Raw genomic sequence first — 16,747 nt, 5'->3', positions numbered from 1 at the left:
TCCAGCCCAAGTCTAGAGCTATTACATTCCAGGGTGCCAGCAGAGTAGCTGAGAAAGTATACACGGTGAAGTGCTACTTCAAATATGGTTCTACAGAGCATCTCAAGAGCTGCTGCCCTGAGAGGAGAAACAGAGGAGCATAGAGACAAGATCATAGAGCTACACAACCAACATTTTCCCTTACAGCGACATTAATGGATACAAAAACATATGGTTGTTGGACAGTGGGGCCAGTCAGCATATTGCAAATGACCCACAAATATTTTCCAATTTAAGACCAGCCAAGCAATCATTTGTTAGCTTAGCAAATGGACAACAGTTTGCTGTAAAAGGGAAAGGTAAAGTTTATGTACCTGATATAGGAGAAATGGATAATGTATTATATGTGCCAGAGTTAGACCATAATTTTATTCAGTATTTCAAGCTTGGATAAAATGGGGTATGAAATACTGTTTGCAAAGGGTCAGTATACCATTAGGAAATGTGGGAGGATTTATGCACAAGGTGTTAAACAGGATAATTTGTATGTACTAAGAAAGCAGCAGGAATATTGTGCATGAACACTCACAAGCACTCCCAAGCATGATAACTGTGTACATGTATTACATAGAAGGTTAGGACATGCGAGTTGTAAAGTGTTGCAAAGGATGCCAGACCTAGATGAAGGATTACAAATTAAGCAATGCAACATATATTTAGATTGTGCTATTTGCAGGGAGTCAAAGTCTAGTGTGCATCCTGTAAATAAGAAAAGCACTAGGCAAACTAACAGGGTTTTGCAGTTAGTGCACGCTGATTTAATTGGTCCTATGGCACCCTCTCTTGGAGGAGCTAGATATGTACTAATCTTAGTAGCTGATTACACCGGATATGGGTTCTGTTATTTATTAAAGAACAAAACTGAAGTTCTACAATAGTTTAAGCAATGGGTGAACTTTGTAGAGAGAAGGTATGGCCACAAGGTATGCCAGCTGCAAAGATACAAGGGAACAGAATTCATGTCTGATAATTTCCAAAGGTGGTTGAGAAATGTAGGCATAAAGCATATACAAACCCATACACACCAGCAGAAAATGGAGTAGCTGAAAGGAGAAATGGTATATTGCAGAACATGAAGGACTCACTGCTGGCAGAGGCAGGAATTAGTAACACATACTGGGGAGAAGCTATAAAAACAGCCAACTATTTAGTGAACAGGGTATGGAATGTTGCTATTAATGAAACTCCATATTACATGTTGTATGGAAGGAAACCTTCATTAGCTCACCTAAGGACATTTGGCAGTTATGCCTACATGCATATTCCCAAAAGCACCAGAAGGAAAAGACAAAAAAAGCCAGGAAACTTAGACTTGTGGGATATGAGCCAGGTTCCAAGGGCTATAGATTTTCAGACAGAACGAAGGTTGTAATATCAAGGTCTGCCAGTTTCGCAGAGCAAAATAATTGGGACAGGCTCCATGCTAACACTGAAGTGTTCATGCCAACAAGTAGTGTTAGTTCTCAAGAAGGAGAGGCTATACAAAACCCAATGAAGGAAGATAGCAGATCAGAAATAATAGGAATAGAAGATAGACCTGAGGCAAAGAGAGAAGTAACAGAAACAGATGATCCCAAGGAGGTCTGAATGTAGTAATAAAGGTGTAGCTCCTGATCAATTCACAGCAAGTGGGGTTAGAGCATATAAGGTAAGGTATGAACCCCGTGATTACCAAGTGATGTTATCATTACCTCAAGTAGAAAAGGAGAAATGGAAGGACACAATAATGAACTGCAGTATAAGGCAGGAATGTACACAGAGAAAAATTGTTCATTTCTTCAAGCCAATATGTTGACTAAGCATATAGATGCAAGCAGGCATAAATGTAAAAGCATTTGGTTTAACAGCTGTTTAGCTTTAAATGGGAGAGGTGTCAGGATAATGATTTAAAGGCTAAACAGCTTATGTAATGATGTAATGGATGATGCAATAATAGGAATGACTCAGCAGGGCCTGTGTCTGTGCCTTTAAGAGCCTGAGTATAAAAGGGAAGGCTTTTACTGCTGTGTGTCTCTCATTTGCTTCCTGCTGTAATTGCTGCATTTTGGAGTTTGCTGAATTACCATGTACATGTATTTTGTTTCTAGTGTATATTGTAAAGTAAAGGTAAAGGTTACCCCGCACATGCATGCTAGTAGTTTCTGACTCTAGGGGCCAGTGCTCATCTCCGTTTCAAAGCTGAAGAGCCAGCGTTTGTCTGAGGACATCTCCATGGTCATGTGGCCAGCAAAGGTGCACGGAACGCTGTTACCTTCCCACAGTAGTGGTCCCTATTTTTCTACTTGAATTTTTACGTGCTTTCGAACTGCTAGGTTGGCAGAAGCTGGGACGAGTAACTAGTGCTCACTCTGCTACGGGGCACTCAGGATTTGACCCGCCAAACTGCCAATCTTCTGATCGACAAGCTCAGTGTCCTAACCCACTGAGCCACTGCGTCCCTTAGTGTATATTGTAGATAGTGTAATATAAACCATTTAATACAAACCACTGTTTACTGTATTTATTCCTGGGTTACCTCAGCACAATAAGACTGCATGCTCTGACATTTTCCACAATTCAAGGCAGTGTACAAAATCCTCCTATCTCTTGCAACAACCCTTGATGGGTTGGACTGAGAGAAAATGGCCCCAAATGGACGAATCAACTTACATGCTTAGAGGGGACTAGAACTCATTAGAATAAATAGTCTCCTGATAGTCCAGCACTTTAACCTCTACACAAAACTGGCCCTTAATAATTTCTCATTTAATATTGAGTATAGGGTTTACTATACTTCTCCTTCAGAATATAATTAACTAATTTCCCATACTTAGGCAAATCAAGAGGAATGTAAGTTTAAGTTTGTAGTATTAATTGAATACATTTTCTGGAATACGTATCAATGAAATAAGGAGAAAAGCTTTTTGAGAAGATATGATAAGGTCATACTATATACATTTTAAAAATCAATGGTTGATTTGAATGTGGGAACACAAAGAAATGTTTAGTAGAACGTTTCATTCACATGATGGCTCACTAAAGTTTTCTGTTCATATTTGAGGAAGCTAAGAAATTAAAAAGGCAAATAGGAAAAGAGTCATTTTGACTCATTATGATTTTATAGATGCCGGACTCGTAATGAGATTGAAGTTGCATTGAATGCATTGAAAAGAATGTTCATATTAGATGCATTACTTTAAGGCAAAATTAGCCAAATTCTATATATATAAGAATAAGACTATGATTATGCACAGAATATGAAAAAGGAAACATTATCCTATTAATATTCGCTACAGAATAAGGATTTGCCTGACAATTATTTTAGCAAGAACCTGTAACGAGTCTCTGTCAAAACCAGACAGGGTTAGAGATAGGAATGGAAACTTGGCTTTCTGTGTGAGCAAGGAAAGAAAGAATAATGAAATCACCCGTTAACTGGAAATGAGAGAAGATAATGATGCACCAAGATCAGGGTATTAAAATCCAACATATGTCATAGGAGAGAGCTGTTCTTGAAGGCAACGACTAATGTTTCTTTTAAAGGGAAGAAAATCCTTACATGCTTCCTCCAACAATAAAAGCCTGTTTCCGAACTACAGGAAATTTTTTTAGTCTTAAACCTTTCGCCTGTATTTTTCCTGCTCCCTCCTTGGTTGACATCATTGGAAAGATGAGGGGCTGGTTGAGCTCATAGCTCACTTCCCCTAACTTCTATAACTGACTGAGACAGGAACTGAAAAGGAAAAAAATCAGGAGGCCGTGGATCTACTGTATATCATTACACTGACTGCATTTCTAATTGGAAAGAAGCTGGCTCCTTACAAAAAAGAAAATAAGCTAGAATTGAAGAAGCTTCTTGCATGAGAAGTGAAACATTTTCAAATGAAAAAAAAAACAAAACAAAAACAGTCGAGTTTCCTCTTGAAAAAGTAACTTTGGGACATTCATTCTGTATGCGTACAGAGTAAAGAAAGACAAAACATATCTAAGCCAAACATTTTTCCCAAGCTCAGCTCAGTTAGAGCACTCTTAATTAATGAAATGCTTGAGGATAAGGTGTCAAGCCCAAACTGAGCCGAATTATTTATCGCCTGAATTTACAAATTGCTTGCGATATCATGGTGAAATACTACTTATAAGCCTATAAGGGAGTTAAGCCCAGAAAAGTGCTTAATTAAGTGGTCATAGACAGTATAAGTAATAGGAAGTAATAGGTTATATTACTACCACTTTGGCAAAGCTTTTAAGGAATATTGCATGATTTCCTTGCTTATGTTATGATAATCTCTGCTACATTTAACACTCTTAAAAGGTAATCCTTGACTTATGACCATAATTTCTGTTGCTAAGTGAGACATTTGTTAAGTGATTTCTGCCCCATTTTACAACCTTTCTTGCCACAGTTATTAAGTGAATCACTACAGTTGTTAATTTAGTAACACGGTGTGATGTCTCCCTTTGGTGACTCCCCAGATTCCTCCTCAGATGTCCGGGGAGGTTGAGCCCATTCCTGGCATGTCAGGAACTGGGTTGATTGATGGCTCAGAACAGCCATCCAAGAGATTTAGAGGAGGCTTCAGCTGGGGAAAGTTTGCAGTGGCAGACGGCCAGTGAAGAGGATGAGGACCTGCCTTCTGCACCTAATCCGAGAACACGCAGGGCAGAGAAAAGGCAGGAGCAGCAGAGGTCAGCCAGAATACTCAAGAGGAGAAGACCCCACCCATCTTGAGGGGCTGCACCGGAAAGCTTGCTATTTATCAAAGCAGACACAGGGAGGTGTTGCTGGGAATGTGCTGGTTTTCTAGCTGTTTGTTTCTTCGTCGTGATTCCTGCTTCACTCTGGATGGGCACCGTGTTTTGAATTGTGCCTTGGAGACTCTGAACTTTTCTTGCCCCGTGATCTCTCTTGTGTGTGGATTTCAGTTTTACCTGGCGAAGTTATTTTGTTTGAGCAACTTTCAATTGCTTTGTGGACTAATCTTGGCCTGCTCGTGGCTGGACTTAATTGGGACAGATCTGAGTTTTGGTGAAGGGAATTCCTGGGGCATTCCTCACTAAACCACAGTTACATGTGTGGGTGAACGAGTGGGGCCACACACATGGTTGTTTAGTGACTTTGGCTTTCCCATTGACTTTGCATGACAGAAGGTCGCAAATGGTGATCACATGACCCCAGAACATTGCAACCATCATAAAGATGAGTCAGTTGCCAAGCGTCTGAATTTTGATCATATGAACATGGGGATGCTGCAATGGTTGTAACTTTGAACAGTCACTGCATGAACTGTTCTAAGTCAAGGACAACCTGTGATGCAGTCTTGTTTTGGTTAAAAGTTGTTACATTGGAAGAACACCAATGCTTTATCCATGAATAAAATAAAATAAGAACGTTAACCAAGTCACGTTCAGAAGTTAAGTCTCAGCCTTAGCAAGAATTCTGGGATTCACCTTTCTTGAATAACCAGCTTTACATGCTCATCACTGTTTTCAGTTGTTACTGAATTGTCAGCTATGCAAAAAGTGTCTCAGCATGTAACATGGAATAATTTCATTACAATACAAAATGTCATATATTCTGATAGGCGTATCCGGTTTAAAGTCTCCTTTGTGATCACCTACCATCCTATAACCACCATGCCTTAGCATTACTAAAGACTGTATGCAGAAAGGTTCGCTACTTCCTTTCCTATTCTCATGTATCCAGATAAACTGTAGCCAATTTGATATTTTCTTGACTACTGTATATGTTGAAAGGATGATATCTGCCAATCAAGGGTAGCATTTATTTGTATTATTTTCTTCAGATAAGGATTCAGCACTTACCAGGCAGTGCCCTTTCCAGGAAATATAATTTGGATGAAAAACAAAAATCTACTTACTCCTGGCTTGGGTTTCTCTGCCCAGTCCAACTCTAGGGCATGGTGCTCATCTTCATTTCTCAGCCAAGAGAGTCATCGTTACTGAAGACATTTTCTCTGGTCAGCATGGCTATACGCCAAAGGTGCATGGAACACTGCTACTTTCCGACCAAAGTGGTACCTATTAATCTACAAGCATTTGCATGCTTTCAAACTCCTAAGTAGGGAGGAGCAGGGGCAAGTAACGGGAGCTTACCCTGTTATGTGGAGTTCAAGTCTCGAACCTGGTCTGTCAGCTATCTAGCTGACAACTCACTGTCTTTAACCACTGAGCCATTGCGCCTAACTAAGAGAATTACATAAATTATTATTAATTTGCTTGATGATGTGAATGCTAATCAGCTATGATACAGAGCTGGCTCTGGAGCAGCTGCTGCTAGTTGTGACAGATTTCCTTCATCTGTGGTCATCTCCCACTACAATCCTGATATTTTTAGAAGGTCCACATCTTTTGGGGCTGTTACATTCCACAAAACTTTCCTTCTATCATGCATCTTAATCATTTTTTAAATAATAATTCATCTCGTTATTATTCCAGTGAAATATGCAAAGGTTATTGATAATTATCAGAGTTAAATATTGAGCGGGTCATTATCATCAGTGAGACAACGGGCAAGGTGTTAGGGTCTGAACACAAATACACCAGCAGGTAAACATAAACTGTTCATCTTCATATTCACTAGTATGCATATTCATTCATACTACCATAAATGTAAAAAAACATTACTCATCCATGGATACATAAACTTAAAGCAATCTCAAAAACATCCATGTCTCTCTGTAAGTAAGTGTAAACAGGGGGGCTATTGGTGATCTCAGATGTGTTGATAGTATTTTCCTCCCACTCCTGATGATGGGGGATAAACTGGGCAGCAAGGAAAAGCAGATAAGGGCTTCCCAATGTTTACATTACAGTTTGTGTCTGAGGCACAACTGTAGGTGACTAGGCTGTGGGTTATCCATCTATGAACTGTAAGATTAACGTCAGATGTTTTTTTGGATCCCACAGGATCCTGTGCATCACTAGATTAGATCTGGAGGATTAAGGAAATTTCCAGAATAGAATGGAAGTTCAATTGTAGAAGCAGAATACATATTAATCTATGTATATTTTATCTATGTTTGAAAAATCACATTATTTCCATCTCTTTCACATTTTTATAGTCAAAAACTAAATTTCCCTGAGGAAATTTGTTTTGTTTGCATTTTTCACTTTGGTATGGATAATGGAACACCTCTCCAGTGTGAAAATTTAGAAAATTTGGCTTTCATCTCTAGGAAGAATCATGTTGTGTATTCTGAGGAGGGAAAATAGGCAAGTTAAAAAATTTCCACAGAGTGAGTTTCATGTTGAGATTTTATTTAAAATAAAAGATACTCTTGCTTGATGTATGCATTTCTCTGCTTTTCCTTACCGTCCTGTAAGTCCATTGAGACTCTGTACAGTCATTTGTTATTCCTGAGCAGAAACATTCCTCACAGCCCTGGGGGTTTTCTTGCTGCAAGTTAAAGAAGCTGGCTTTACAGCGATCACAGTTCTTCCCTTCAACATAGACCTAGGAATTCACAAGAGAATATTAGATTTTTTGTCATGCAGGAGAAGTAAATCTAGTTGCCTCTTGTTTATTTGGTTTGTTTAATGCAATGTGCATATATGTAACAATATATTCCTGTCAATAGGCAAGAGATAAAAGACCCAAAATTTCATCTCAGAGGACATTTAATGGTCCAGCCAACATTTTTAACTATTTTTATGATTGGTCTAAGTGCAACAGGAGATCACTACAACCACATTCAACATTATGACCAAAACAGGGATATTTGGTTTGCATAGACCACAATTCTAGTCCTTTGTAGTGTACATAAACTACAGCAGCATCCCTCAACATAGTGTTTGGCACCAAGCAGTGGAAAGCTGTATACACAGTGTAGGAATCACCGTTTGACTTTGATTTATCTCATTTTCAAAAATGTGAGTTCTGCTAAAAACAATTGCAGGCCATTTCCAATAATACATTTCTTGTTCTTCTTTAGAAACATGCAAATGTGTTGTTGTTGTTGTTGTTTTTAAAAAAAGATAATAGGACCCTAACACTCTAGTGTGTAGTTTCACTATGGCAACCTGCTTTTATATATGTTGATTGAACTGAAATACAAACGGTTAACTATATATTTCTTTAAAGAGATAATTAGATACTAGCACAGATTTCCCCCCCCCCAATGTAAAATAAGCACAGGGATTTACCATGGGTTATAACTCCTTCTTGCTGTGGTCTCAATCTGGATCACAGTTTTTATGCCATAATGTCACTCTACCCTCCAATTCAGCCAAGAAAGGATTATTTTAGAAAGATGTTCATCAAAAATACTGTGCACATTATTATAATTGCTGTGGTATGGTATGCCAAATAGAGCTGACTGCAGGCCAGTGAAGGCTGACCCTTTTACGGAAATCATGATTCCCCAGCTACAGCCAGCATTGTGATTCTCTACTGATACACATCTATCAGAAATAATTCACTTGCCTTCCAGCTAAAGAATTGGATAAATGTACTGAAGCAAACCTAAAAGTAATTTCTGAACTGTACAATTTCTCATAAAAGAAAAGCAACCGAGGAAAGGGGAAAAAAAGAATTTTAAATAAAAAGAGGAAAAGAGGGTATCAGGACAGATGGTATATATTATTATAACTTTCTAACCCTTTCGTTAGATCCATTATTAAAAGAGATATCAATGAACAGTACCACTTTCTTTTAAATTAAAACAGACACAGTCGGCTTCAAGGAAGGATGAACACAAGGTTCAGCAGTATTTATGAGGGAACATTGTAGAAGCCTCCTTGAGTTCGTTTCATTTGTGTGGAGTTGACCTGTTCTCATGCTGCTTATTTGTGCTTACTATAAAGAAAGAAAATATGTCTGAGACAGAACAGTCCTGTTTATCTGACCTCAAAGCTCTTGTCTCATCCTTGCTTATGTGTTTATTTCACATGTTTATAGGGGCACCCATCTACCAAAGCCATTGTGTGAGGCGAATAGAGAAAAACCCCCCACAAAATTGGAATATATATGATAAGAAAGTAAAATTGAGACTTCTAAAAAAATAAGAAATCTCACTAGAAACAGAGACACCTGCATCTATTTCAGATTAGCAACCTGAGCAAGTGGCTTGGGAAGAGCCAGGTCTTCACAGTTTTTCAGAAGACCACCAGGGTTGAGCCCTACCTGTTTGGGGGAAATAGGGCAATGAGGGAAATGAGGGAAACTCTGGATTCTCTTAATGACAAAGCTCTGTCCACAAGATTTGAGAGCTAAGAAAAAGCATCATAGCTTAATTCTCCCATCTGAAATCAGAGCACTCCATTTTTTTAACCTCAGATAGGGAAAATGAAATCATCATCATCAGCAGCAGCAGCAGCAGCAGCAGTAGCAGTAGTAAACCCTGAAATATCTTCTGTGGCATTTAAACTTCCAAACAGCTTCAATGTTGGAATATGTGCATATATTATATACTTCCTGAAATTAATTTTAACCTACATTTTGCTTTCAAGGGGAAATGATGAGCATGCTATTTGTACAAAAACACCTGCCTATGTTCTTTTATAATGTCCTTATTACAAAATATCTAACTGCAGCTAATACCATCCCATCTAGTCAAATTTCCAAGCCACCCAGATCCAGCAATTGTTGCTAATGTGTGATTTTATTTTTTGTAATGTGGCAATGTTTTGTTTCACTATTTGTAAAATACACCGTAGTTCTAGCACACTAGAAAGGCACCTGGGTAGAAAGGCATTAAAGGCTTTTTCTAGTGGTTTAAGTTAACCATTGCCCATACCAGACCACTCTTATTCATATTGTTTTGTGCTCATGATAAAGTTTCCCAGCTACATGCTATCTTTTCTCCAAGAGCTCAAACCAAATTACAAAAGGATTTCCCTTCATTTTATCCCATCAACAACCAGGTAAAAGTGAATGTTCTTATAGAATACATAGACACAAACCTGGGTCTCCTTGATTCTAATCAAACATTATTTATGTGTTCATTTATTATTTAAGAAATGTATATGGCCACAAATCTTATATGCAATAACCTTGGGCAGTTCACAAAAATAACCATGAAAAACAACAGTAAAACAATCTGTGTCCATAGGCTTGAGGCTCTTAAAGAAATGGTGAGTTGACGAGATGGCTACATTTATCTCCAACACCAAAGATGCTGTCTCCTATTATTTTAAAAATATTGATATTAGTTTGTTCGCTTGTTGTTAAATTATGCTATGCTTTAATATGATTTGCTGCAGGGCTCTGTTGTACTATGTGGCATTCAAAGTCATATTTCTGAGAATGGGCAGTTATATAAATATGATAAATTAATTAGTAAATAAAACATCAGAGAAAAACAACTCCAAGTATCCAAAATTCATTCCCCAATACATTGGCATTTATATTTCCTGAGCTTCAGGCTCTCACTAGCCCAATGCTCAGGGGAAGACCCAGTTTTTCAAGGCCTTAGGGACAGAAATGGGGGGGGGGGCTATTAGCAGCAGTTTCTTTCTGTTACAAGTTTTTCTATCAATATTTAGATAATGAAATAATGAAAAACAATGATGTTATATAAATTCTCCATTCTTTTATTTGGAAAAGAATTTTGCTTTAACAAGAATAACTTGCTGGCATAATTCTGAGTAATTACTTCAGATTAAAAGATCAAATTCACCCTGGAAGAATTTCAAGATGTCATGGCATTTTGATACCATGGCACCTCCAGAAATATTTACAAAAAAGAAAACATTGAAAAAAGAAATAAAAATGCAATCCATACCTTGCACCTGCAGGGTCCTTCGCAAGGATCATCATTCAAGCTGCCTTTCAGAGAGCAATTGCAGGGCACACATTGAGGAAAGTTTTTGTAACCCAATGCACACTGATCACACCTCTCTCCTCCAAAACCTGGTTTACAGTGACAGGATCCAGGATCCATACCTGTAACACAATCAAGCCATCACCAAGCTCAATATTATTAATGCAGTGGAAACGGAAATGTAAATGAGTTCTAACTGGGAAAGTTACCTAAGTTTGAAAAATAATGATCAAAAATAGATTCATTGCCATCAATGTTTAATGAGTGGGGAGAAGCCCCTCAAAAGATGATGTTGAATAATTGGCAATAAAAATATGGCATTTGGCAGGTTAATAAAAGTTTAGCTAATAAAATGCTCATACCATAATAATGAGAAACAGTCACTGAAGTAGGAAATGTTAGCAACAATGGTGACATCATTGCATTTTTCTACCCTGTTGGGCAGTATAAGCAACTTATAAGTATTGCGAGGCAACTTTCTCTGTTTCCTATATTGCTTGTTCACATTTTGTGTTAGATCAAGTGTAGTGTGCTATACCTGGGACTTTTCCTCTCAAAAAAAGCAATAATGGTACCATTCTACATCTTAGACACGGAAGACCTGAGGCGATGCCCCCATGTTTTAACTTTAAACATGAACATGCCTGAACTTTGATTTATTTTCCTTCACTGCAGTGTAGTCATGTGAGTTGCTTGTTAACAGCAGTATAAATTTTTATCAGTATAAAAATAGTGTTTAGTTTCTTGGCAGAGGTCAGTGGGAAAGTGATGCAGCAGAAGACATACAGTAAATGATTCAGGCAGTGCAAGATCAAAGTTTTTCCAGGGAAAATATCTATGTCATCTAAATGCCTGTGTTTATCTATAAAACTAGGTCCTGGCCAGTCTATGGATTCTGATTTTATAAAAACCTTCTGCAAACATGATAATGGAATCCTTTCTTTATTGCAGGGATAATGGGACTGATAAAGAACATAAAATGATCCTAGAGTATTTTGCTGCCATTATAACTACATCCCACAATCCTTTGCATTAATGCACAGAAAGACATGAGGTATAAGCTTTAAGTTGACAAAAAGCCACTCAGTATCATCCCATCCCATTATCTTCCAAGAACAAAGTGTTCTTATTCCCCTTGGGGTAATAATTCAGAGATTTTTTTAAAAAAAAATACTTCAAATAAACACTTTTCCTTACTGAAAACTGCCCAAGCACTAAAACAGGCTGTTTCAATACTGAAGACCTAATATGCAACCATACTCATCTGCAAATATGTCAAGAACATCTATTGTCAAAATAAATGCATTTTCCAACCCTTCCTTCCAAGAAGGACTAACTTCTTCCAGGTTATATAGATTCAATAAAATTGGGATCTTGGTGTTGTTTTGTGGGATATATGATAAGGACAACCAACATTTATCCTTACTTCATTTAAGCAGTTTGTAAAAGTGATTCATTATTATACAATATAGTGTTGTTTCTCCTAGTTTATCATGTTGATAATAGAACATTTAACTCTCACTTACTTTAATAAGTAAGCAAATAAGTAAATGGGTTTAATAAAATCTAAATATTTTATTCTCCCATAAAACCATACTGTACACCTTCATACTGGCAGGAAGTTGACCTTATGTATTAAAGAAGACTTTTTTAATTAATATATTTATTAGATTCCTGCTTCTTTTGGACTTTTAACTTTGGTGTAGTCTTTCGTGTATCTTTTAAAAAATGTTTTAATATATTCACCAATGTGATAATTTCAAAGAGATAATAGAATTAATACTATTCCGTTCAATCTGCCTCATAGGGAAAAAAAAATCCTTGTGGGGGCTGTGGCATTCTCATCTAATCTAATACTAACAACAACTAATCCTAAAAAATTGTCAGCTGTTGTAGGCCACAATACAAACTGCCCTTATATATTACTAAGACTACATTATAATTTTACGTAGTTCATAATGTGTCATTTCATAAATGGTCTTATTTTGGTTTTCAAGTGCAAATAAAAGTGGAGAAAATAATATTGGGGATTTGAATTATGTCTAATTACCATCTCAAGAGAAGAAACCTTGCTCTTGGCAAAATGATTTAAAAAACCTTTTAGAATGATGTAAATGTATGGTACCAATGTACAGCTATTTTTAAAGGATAATTGTGGACTGCAGACCAGGGAAAATATTTTTTTTTATATTTTCATAGAGGTCTACAACAATAACTTTTTTTTAAAGATAAGATAAAGGAAAGAAGAAAAATTAAAAGTCCATTGGGGGAAAATTCCTGCCTTCATTTGCAAATGTCACAACATAGCAATACCAAAAGAAAAGATGACAGACAACAGCTTGGGTCTCTGAAGGGAAGCTCTGTGGGAACAGAGGCAAGCAGATTTCAAAAGGCTTTTTGCGAGACGATGTTTATCAGAGAAGTAGCATACTGAAAAGAAGCTACTGCTTAACATTAATTTGGAAGATGTGGGACATAAAGTTTAATATCAGTCAAGCATCTCACCTCCTGTAGCTTGCTTTTCATCCTTGACACAAGTGCCATCTAAAGAGCCCACAGAATAACAGTGACATGGCCGGCATGGTTGATGATTCTTTGGATGAACCTATGGAAGCAAAATCAAAGCAATGATCTACTGGTCCTCCTGATCATGCCACTTAATCTAATTTGGAAGCTCAAGCACTACCCTTCCCTTTATTACAAAGCTGGAGAGATTCCATGATTACTTTTCCTACTGATGGTTTCAGTAATGTAACATGGATTTACTGACCAAAAATTTAGATCTGCACATTTATAACCTCATCCATGCAAACAGAAATAATAGCAGATGGCCCCGTTCTTTCATTTTGTTTCAACACACATTACTTTTCTATTCCCTGAGAAACTTTCCTTTAGGTTTTCCCATTTTGAAAAGCAACTAGTTGGCTAGAGAAACTAGAATACAGTTCACAGTGCTGTGTTTTTTCCCCCCGTTGAATGTGCTACCATCTGAAATGATGTCTTGGAATTCAAAGAACAGAGTTATGGATCCTTTACCCCTTTTGGCCTGAAGTATCCATCAATGCATGTTTCACAATTGATGCCAGCAGTGTTCTGGGTACAGTTAATGCATATTCCGCCTCCAAGATATTCTCCATGGATATTCAAGCTCTGCTTTCTGTCTGCAACCATCTGATCATAGTAGCATTCTTCTGCCTTCCCATGGCAGTTGCAAGCTAAAGAGCGGAAGACGTACACTATAGTAACAAGCATCACATCAGTCTGCACTCATGTAGAAACATTCCCCCCCCCCAGGAATTAACAATATTCTTTCATTGTTTTGATCCTAGTCCACCAGAGAGTTTCAGCTCTTTGAATTAATAAGTAGTCATTCACATATTATGCTGAGGAATTCATCGTAGTATTACCTTTTCAAATCACGCTAAGAGAAGGATCTTCCATGCCTTTTCCAGACCTTCTGACAGTGGCAAAGTACCATTTTAAAAATCTATGTGGACTTCCAATATTTTGTAAGTTAAATAAGTTGTTGAAAAAATGTATTAAATGGATGGCTATTATTAATGGAAATGATTCCGGTATTTCAGAATGACTAAATATGGTTGAACACTTTTAAATTCTGCACTAAAACGTTGATGGCACTTCATTTCGTCTGGCCAGTTATAAGTTATTATGGACTACAATTGTTTTTAAGCTTATGCCATGAAAAAGTTTTCAAGATGTTTTTATTACAACATGCTACCATTAAAATTTGTCATTCACTATTAGTTCTAAGTTACTTATTAGGAGCTTGCATTGCATTGTATTAACAAACAAACAAAAATTAAACAGAGCTAAAGGGATGGAATCTAAGAATATTAACCACTAATATGTCCCATTATTTGAATGCAAAACTATATTTAATTTATCCTATTAAAACGAATTTATTGCGCACATTACAGTTACATTAATCTGCAATATAAATATACATATTATAATTTAAAATGTTTATTTCTAATTTCAGTTGGTTTTTTCCACTAAGAACTGCAGAGAAAATTACATATGCTTTTTCCAGGTTCTCATCCAAATGGCATGAAGAACTAGATGCAACTATATCACAATGAACATACATAGGTAAAGCTTTTTGGTTTGATCTTTGTTATAAATCACAGCCATTGAATTATTTTTATTACCTTCACATTCATGCTTTACAAGGAAAGTCCCAGCTTGCCATGGTCTCTGATTAAATCCAGGGCAACACCGATCACAGCTTTCTCCACAAGTATTATGTTCACATGCACAAGAAGATCTCTGTTGGGATGGGATGGGATGGGATGGGATGGGATGGGATGGGATGGGGAGAGGAGAGGAGAGGAGAGGAGAGGAGAGGAGAGGATGTATTAAAACAATTATAAAGCTGGGCAATCAGAAAATATAAAACAGTGCCTTGGTAACACAGTGGATGAAGCCGTGATGTCCAAGCAGACTATGATCCTACCAAAATAGCTAATGGATCAGCTGTTTACATAGTTGTATTCTTTTTTTTTTAATTCCATTTATATCCCGCCCTTCTCTGAAGACTCAGGGCGGCTTACAAGCTTAGCAGTAGCCTTCATTCTACGTATATGCCTGCTTATTAGGGCTTTCACACACACACACACCCCAAGCGGCATTATTACAAAGTCAGCTTATTGCCCCCAACAATCTGGGTCCTCATTTTACCTACCTTGGAAGGATGGAAGGCTGAGTCAACCTTGAGCCTGGTGGGATGCGAACCTGCACTAATTGCAGGCAGCTGGTGTTACTTAAGGAGGCATTAGCCCACTGCTCCACCAAGGCTCTTTATTCTGTCCCATCCTTCTCTCTTATATCCAATTTCTTCCATGAAAGAAGTAGGTTTTTTCCCAGCAGTGGAATGGCAAATGTTGATACAAACCGTGTAAAAATAAATTTGATATATATGCAAATAAATAAGCTGAAGTTTTAGACAAACACAGACAAATCTAGAGAAGAATTAGATGCCAATATACTATCCAACAGTTTATTGCTGGGCCACCAACTCACTTTTGGTTCTAAATATTTCAGTATTGGCAGAGTAATCCAACAGGAATTGACTCACATTTTTAACATGATAATATTAATTATCAAAGTATCCTGAATACCTCAGGTCACTTAGATCTATTAAAGAATACTTTCACAACATTTTAATCTTTCTGTATGGTGCACTAGATCAATTAAACTCTCCATAATCTTCCCAGTTTATCTATTTAAAGAAGGTTTGACAAAGTATAGAACTGCTTACAATGAATAAACTGTCAGTGAAACCTAAGGTCATTTGTGACCTTATTTCAAAGAAAGTTTTTTGGAAAAATGTTTCCTCTTTTGGAACATTAATCTGTTTGTATCAGGCCTGCTAAAAGAGGAATACACGGTAAAGAGAAAAATAATTTTAATAAGTCATATGTTAGGCTTTCAATGCATATGATCTCAGATAAAGCAATGATTGATGGATATTTTTGAAGAAAGTGTTTAATACTGTGCGAGTTAATACAATTTTGATAAAACAGTGCTCTTTTATAGCTAGAGAATATCTCTGTCTCTCACACATTTGTATATATAGACACCAATTCTAAGAAATTATTTTAGAAAATGCAAATGCAAATAAAATGATTTTTTTCAATCAATCAAGGCAATCAATTAAGAAAGCATATGATTTCCCACCACCACAATAATCAATTAGCTTGAGAATAGCATGAGTTTTTATCATTTCGCCCACCTCTTCTCCAGATTTCAGAGGCCAGATGAGACACCTGGAATAGTTGTACGGGAAAGGGAATTACTAAAAGTTATATGCTTAGTAGACAGAATTCATGGTAAGGTTTCAGTCCTTTACACATTTATTATATGCTATGCACGTTTACCATTAAACTTAATAAAGCTTATTTTCAAGTTAAGATATTGAAAAGTGAGTA

General features: G+C 37.0%; 1 protein-coding gene across 1 annotated transcript in view; it reads right to left on the bottom strand.

The window, feature by feature from the left end:
- The window catches only part of LAMA2 (laminin subunit alpha 2), a 455,074-nt gene that overhangs the window by 287,195 nt on the left and 151,132 nt on the right, over positions 1-16,747 (bottom strand). Inside the window, exons 7-11 of the mRNA XM_081312969.1 lie at positions 14,969-15,086; positions 13,836-14,014; positions 13,305-13,404; positions 10,761-10,921; positions 7,352-7,492 (exon numbers count right to left, since the gene is read on the bottom strand). Of these exons, the coding sequence (XP_081169095.1) occupies positions 7,352-7,492; positions 10,761-10,921; positions 13,305-13,404; positions 13,836-14,014; positions 14,969-15,086 (699 nt within the window). The remainder of the gene's footprint in view (positions 1-7,351; positions 7,493-10,760; positions 10,922-13,304; positions 13,405-13,835; positions 14,015-14,968; positions 15,087-16,747) is intronic.

The sequence above is a fragment of the Vipera berus genome, assembly GCF_964194415.1.
Source record: "Vipera berus genome assembly, chromosome: 1".
In the NCBI taxonomy this organism is placed as follows: Eukaryota; Metazoa; Chordata; class Lepidosauria; order Squamata; family Viperidae; genus Vipera; species Vipera berus.
This window is presented reverse-complemented; position numbering and strand designations above follow the sequence as displayed.